At 35.4% G+C, this 5529-nt stretch overlaps 1 protein-coding gene across 3 annotated transcripts; it reads left to right on the top strand.

Annotated features, from left to right (window-relative positions):
* The first annotated feature begins 487 nt into the window (after nt 1-487).
* LOC120184724 (shaggy-related protein kinase kappa-like) lies at nt 488-5159 on the top strand. 3 transcript variants are annotated; one of them, XM_039189109.1, is made up of 14 exons: nt 488-764; nt 1194-1265; nt 1654-1893; nt 2071-2163; nt 2273-2332; nt 2424-2696; nt 3045-3119; nt 3428-3484; nt 3563-3703; nt 3796-3846; nt 4272-4367; nt 4455-4538; nt 4643-4745; nt 4843-5159. In XM_039189109.1, the coding sequence occupies exons 3-14, from the start codon at nt 1747-1749 to the stop codon at nt 4929-4931; spliced, it is 1269 nt and encodes a 422-aa protein (XP_039045040.1). In that variant the 5' UTR covers nt 488-764; nt 1194-1265; nt 1654-1746; the 3' UTR covers nt 4932-5159. The 3 variants fall into 3 exon arrangements, with proteins under 3 accessions (XP_039045040.1, XP_039045041.1, XP_039045042.1); XM_039189111.1 differs by lacking the exon at nt 488-764 and adding an exon at nt 1081-1107; XM_039189110.1 differs by lacking the exon at nt 1194-1265 and having other exon boundaries at nt 489-764.
* Nucleotides 5160-5529: the final 370 nt, after the last annotated feature.

Raw genomic sequence — 5529 nt, forward strand, 5'->3', positions numbered from 1 at the left:
AAAATTATAATTTTTTCGGATCAGGTGTCGGGTTTTTTCACCCTAGAATCGAACTTGAACATAACCTCTAAAAACTCAGCCGGTCCGAACCTAATTTTTAAAAAAAATTTGACCTAATCAAATCAACTCAAGTCAGAACTCGTAAAATTCGGGTCTCATTCTCATCTCTGTCCCAAATTATAAAAAAAAAATATTTGTTTATTTGACTTTTTACACCATATAATATTCAAGTGACCTATTTTTTTAGTTTTAAAATGCCACGTAATATTTTTCTATGTTCAAAAAAAGTAAAATGCTACGCAATTAAAAGAGTACAGAGAATATTCGCGGGAATAAAATAAGAGAAACTAGATGTTAAGCGTATGAAGAATACAGGGACTGAAAGAGAAATTAAACTAAAATAAAATAAAATAATGTAATAACAAGACATGAAGATAGATAATTTTCATTTCGTATATATTCCCCCAAAAAAAATCCATAAACTCCAAAACACACTCCCTCTCTCCCTCTCTCCCTCTCCCTCTCCCTCTCCCTCTCCCTGTCTCCGATCTCCACTCAAAATATTGAGGGGAAAATTACAAGAAATATCGGGAAAATCTTGAAAATAGGAAATTTGATCAGATCAGAAACAGTCCACGGCTGTCTGCCTTCAGTTATTTTTTGTTTGAAGGAAGAAAAAAAATCTGATTTGAGTTTCGTAACCGAACTCTAAGGATAAAGAACCGCGCTTGATTTGTTTTCGGTTTCGTTACGAACACTTCCGAGTAGGTATAAAAACGAGAACCCTTTTTTTTTGTTCTTTTTGAAGTGAAACAGTTGGGGTTTCATTATCAATGAAAATTGCTGTTTTTCTTCTTCTTCTGGATGGTATGAAAAAGGTTTATTTTAGGGTTCTTTTCATTAATTCAAATATTTAGTGGAAGATTATATGGTTTCTGGTGTTCTGATTGGCTAGATTAGGGTTGGATCTGATCGGAGCTCCGTGTGGGAGGAACAGATAATTGCACGCCGTAATTAATTTTGATACCACTTGTTCCTCTTTATTTCTTTTATCGATAGATCACGCTGACAACCTTGATTTAATTGAAAGAAAGCTCATTTATAAAGGTATGGTAATTGGCATAAGATTTAAACAAACAACGAATTTTGGGTATGCTTTAGAGAATCTGAAATTGGATTTTAACTGTTTGAAGGGAGCAAATTTTATGTAGCTGATCTCACTAGTTTGAACTTGAAGTTAAGCTGTGGACTTTTTGATTCAACAGGTTGTTTCTTAACTGAAAATCTATTGTTTCCTTGTTACATTGCTTTTTTCTGACGCTCGTATTCTGCAAAAGTATATATTCTGTATGCTATATGTAGAAGTAATTGTTAACATTTGATTCCCATATGTTTTCAGTATCATAGTTTACTTGAATGCTTAGAAACTTAAATTTATGTCTCCTGGAAGTTTGTAGTTATTTTTATTTGAGGAATTTATTCGTTTATGGTGTTATGTAAGAAACTATATTCTTAATGCACTTTTTTTTTTGTTCTGATCCTTCACCTTGGCTATCAGTCATATATGTTATTTTTGCTCGAAACCTTGATAATAAACATTCTACATTCTCCTCTTTAATGGTTTCTTCCTTCTTAACTTTGGGAATCCATTAGGAAGATAGGTGCTTGGATGGGATGGGCAGCTGCACTACGTAGTATTTAGTGGATAGCCAATACTAGTGTCTATAAAGTTTACCTGGCTGAATTATGGCATCTGCAAGCCTAGGAAATGGAGGAGTGGGTAGTTCCAGATCTGTTAATGGTTTCAAAAGCTCATCTAGTTCTGTTGATTGGCTGGGGAGAGAAATGCTTGAAATGAGACTCAGAGACAAGGTGGACAATGATGAAGACAGAGTAAGAAGCTCACTATTTAGTTCCTTAGTATTTCATTTAGAACTTCTCAAGCAGCTTTACAATGGCCACGCTTATTGAGAATATAGTAGTCTGATACTGAAACCTTGAACGTAATTTTACAATCTCTGCAAGAGGCTTTTCTATTTGTAGATGATCCTTTATGTTTTATCCATGCAGGATAGTGAACCAGATATAGTTGATGGAGTGGGTGCTGAAACAGGACATGTGATAAGAACAACCATTGGTAGTCGGAATGGTCAATCAAAACAGGTTGAAAGAAAATAAATTAACGTGCAAAATTTTCCTTGCATGATTCTATGATTGATGTTTTATCAACCCGCATTATTCTCAATTTATCTATTTTCTGCTGGATTGACAGAATGTTAGTTATATTGCTGAGCATGCTGTTGGTACTGGTTCTTTCGGTGTTGTTTTCCAAGTAAGTAGTTTAATAATATTCTTGCTTAAAAATATTTTCATGACTTTGTTAGATAGATCATAATCTTGAATGAGTTGACTGTTTCCTGCAGGCAAAGTGTCGTGAAACTGGGGAAATTGTTGCCATCAAGAAGGTTCTTCAAGATAAGCGCTACAAAAATAGGGAGTTGCAGATTATGCAAATGCTGGATCATCCAAATATTGTTGCTCTTAAGCATTATTTTTTCTCAAAAACAGACAAGGAAGAACTCTACCTCAATCTTGTTCTGGAGTATGTACCTGAAACTGTTCATCGTACAGCCAGAAGCTACAGCAGGATGAACACACGAATGCCTTTGATATATGTTAAACTATATACCTACCAGGTGCTTCTCCGTCCTATTAAAGCATATCCTTTTATGTTATATTGATATATGGAATGGAGTTGGGATATATTTCTTTCCCAATAACCTTTAATTGGGTTGAGTGGTTCAGAGTTGTTTCAGAAGTGATATATTATCGTGATTTATTTGGCGTTACTGCTAAATCATATGGTAATGAAATGAGAAGTCATCTTTCAATTTTTAGTTCAAACTATAGCCTTAACAATAGATAGGTCCAATATTCCAGATTCTCTAGAGATAAACTTCTCTTTTCCTTTTCTTCAGTTTGAACTTTAAAAAAATTAGTTTACTGGATAGAGTTGTAGCTAATTGTCTTCATTTGGATTGCAGATATGCAGAGCACTTGCCTATTTACACAACTGCATTGGTATATGTCACCGTGACATCAAACCTCAGAATTTACTTGTAAGACTCTTCTTCTAAGGAGTCAAGTATTTTGTTACAGAGTACATGTTTTTCATGTAATAGTGTATACTCTGAACGTAACTGTATTGTTTTGTTAATCCAACTGATCAAGTCTCTTGACCATATTGAGAAAAACCTGTTATTTCCTGGCTACTTTTATCAAGTTAAGATGTACAGTAATGTTTTTGAGGATTTTATATGTTTAAGTTTTTCTTTATGTGTGAAAAATGTTATCTGGTTAAAAGTTATTTGGAGACACATTATCCTTGGTTTGGTGAGGCTCAACTTCTATGGTTTTTTTCTTCCAGGTGAATCCACATGCACATCAGTTGAAACTTTGTGATTTTGGGAGTGCAAAAGTGCTTGTAAGTTTTCATGTAATAATAATTTTTGGTGCTGAATCTTGTTTCATCACCTGAGTTGGCATCCATTCCTTGCTTCAGGTGAAGGGAGAACCCAATGTTTCTTACATCTGCTCAAGATATTATCGTGCTCCAGAACTCATATTTGGTGCCACTGAATACACAACTGCGATAGATATCTGGTCTACTGGTTGTGTGATGGCTGAATTGCTTCTTGGACAGGTAACTCCAGTCTAATTTGTTTAATAAGGGTACTGTTATAAGTTACTGTTCTCTTCATTAATTATGTTTCCGATTACTACCATACAATGCAGCCGCTGTTTCCTGGTGAAAGTGGGGTTGATCAACTTGTTGAAATCATTAAGGTGATTACATCTTATTATTCCTTCACTTTTCTTGGAGTACTGTACTTGAAAAATCTTTTGAAGTTTATTACATCTCAACAATACTAGTTTTTGATAATTATTAGACTTTTGCTTAAACTTGATTATGTTAATAATGATATTTTAGGTACCCTTGGGGTGCTTTGATAAACATTATAGATAAGCCCATTAATTTATAATATCTTTTCTTTTCAATTATTCCTTTTCATGAATAGAAGAAAATTCAAGCCAAAATTTAGGATTTGAGCTTGTCCATTGCCAGTGAATGCAGTCTGTGTCAGAACAATTTCTTCGTTACCCTATACTGCTCCTTTCTCCATTGTTTTTGATACAATGTTTGGAAACATATACATCAAAGTTCCCCTTAGGATGTGTCTGATAAAGTCTGAGTTTGAATGTTTGTTTAGGTTTTGGGGACTCCAACCAGGGAGGAGATCAAGTGCATGAATCCGAACTACACTGAATTCAAGTTTCCCCAGATAAAGCCTCATCCATGGCACAAGGTATGCGTGCTCTTCTCTTTTTTCATTGTTTACTCTCCTTACCATAAGGTTTCCTATTGAAATCAATAACGTGTTCTCTTGCGACAGGTCTTCCAAAAGCGTTTGCCTCCGGAAGCAGTGGACCTTGTCTGCAGGTTTTTTCAGTACTCTCCCAATTTGCGCTGCACTGCTGTAAGTTATGATACTCTTTGCTTATGCCGTACTGAGTAGTAATAGTAAAAATATCTTTCAGTAATCGGCCTTTTTATTTATCTTCGATGGCAATGTTACTGCAGCTGGAGGCTTGCATTCACCCGTTCTTTGATGAACTGAGGGATCCGAGCACTCGACTTCCTAATGGCCGTCCGCTCCCGCCACTCTTCAATTTTAAGCCACAAGGTGAGTTTCACTTGGTAGTTAGAATAGAAGCAAGTTATGCCATCAAGATTTGTTGGTTGAACTCTTGCTCTACACTTTGTTCCCCTTGCATTGGCAGAGCTCTCGGGCGTCCCCCCTGATGTTGTGAAGAAACTTATTCCGGAGCATGCTCGTAAGCAGAACTTATTCATGGCGCTGCATACTTAGTAACCTTTCCGAGTTCCTTGCGCTTCTACTAGCCAATAGCCGTGCCACGCGTCGCCATACCACGTCATGTCGTTTTATTTTGTATCATCGTATGTATAAAGTAAAAAAAAAATTGCCCCATACCCGTATCGTCTCTGTTAAGAAAACCAAAAAGTGAGTAGAACAAAGGAGAACCAAGGCTGTGATGCTGATGAACCTGGTTTTTTATTATATATATTTTTTGTTGAAGACTGTCATTTTAATTACTACAACCTTATTCTGTGATCCCATCTGTGGGGTGTTTTACTAACAAATTTTAATATTTACAATTCCTTTTTTGGGGTCTAATTACGAGTTTCACAAAATTGAGGGATCGGTGCATTCATTTTAATTTGTTAAGACTTTAAGAAGCTAATTTAGTTCTTGCATCTTATCATTGCTTGAAAATCAGTAGTTATATATGCGTGCGAGGTTCGGATTTTGGAAATCGGAGTTTTTTTCCCTCGGTAAAGTTACCTCTTAGGTCCTTTTCAATCCTGAAATTGGACAAATTGGTCTTTAAAAAATACCTTAATTTCTGTCAATTTTTTAATATTTATAAATTATGTCAAATAAACGA

This window comes from Hibiscus syriacus, unplaced genomic scaffold, assembly GCF_006381635.1.
Source record: "Hibiscus syriacus cultivar Baekdansim isolate YM2019G1 unplaced genomic scaffold, ASM638163v2 tig00112928_pilon, whole genome shotgun sequence".
NCBI classification, from domain to species: Eukaryota; Viridiplantae; Streptophyta; class Magnoliopsida; order Malvales; family Malvaceae; genus Hibiscus; species Hibiscus syriacus.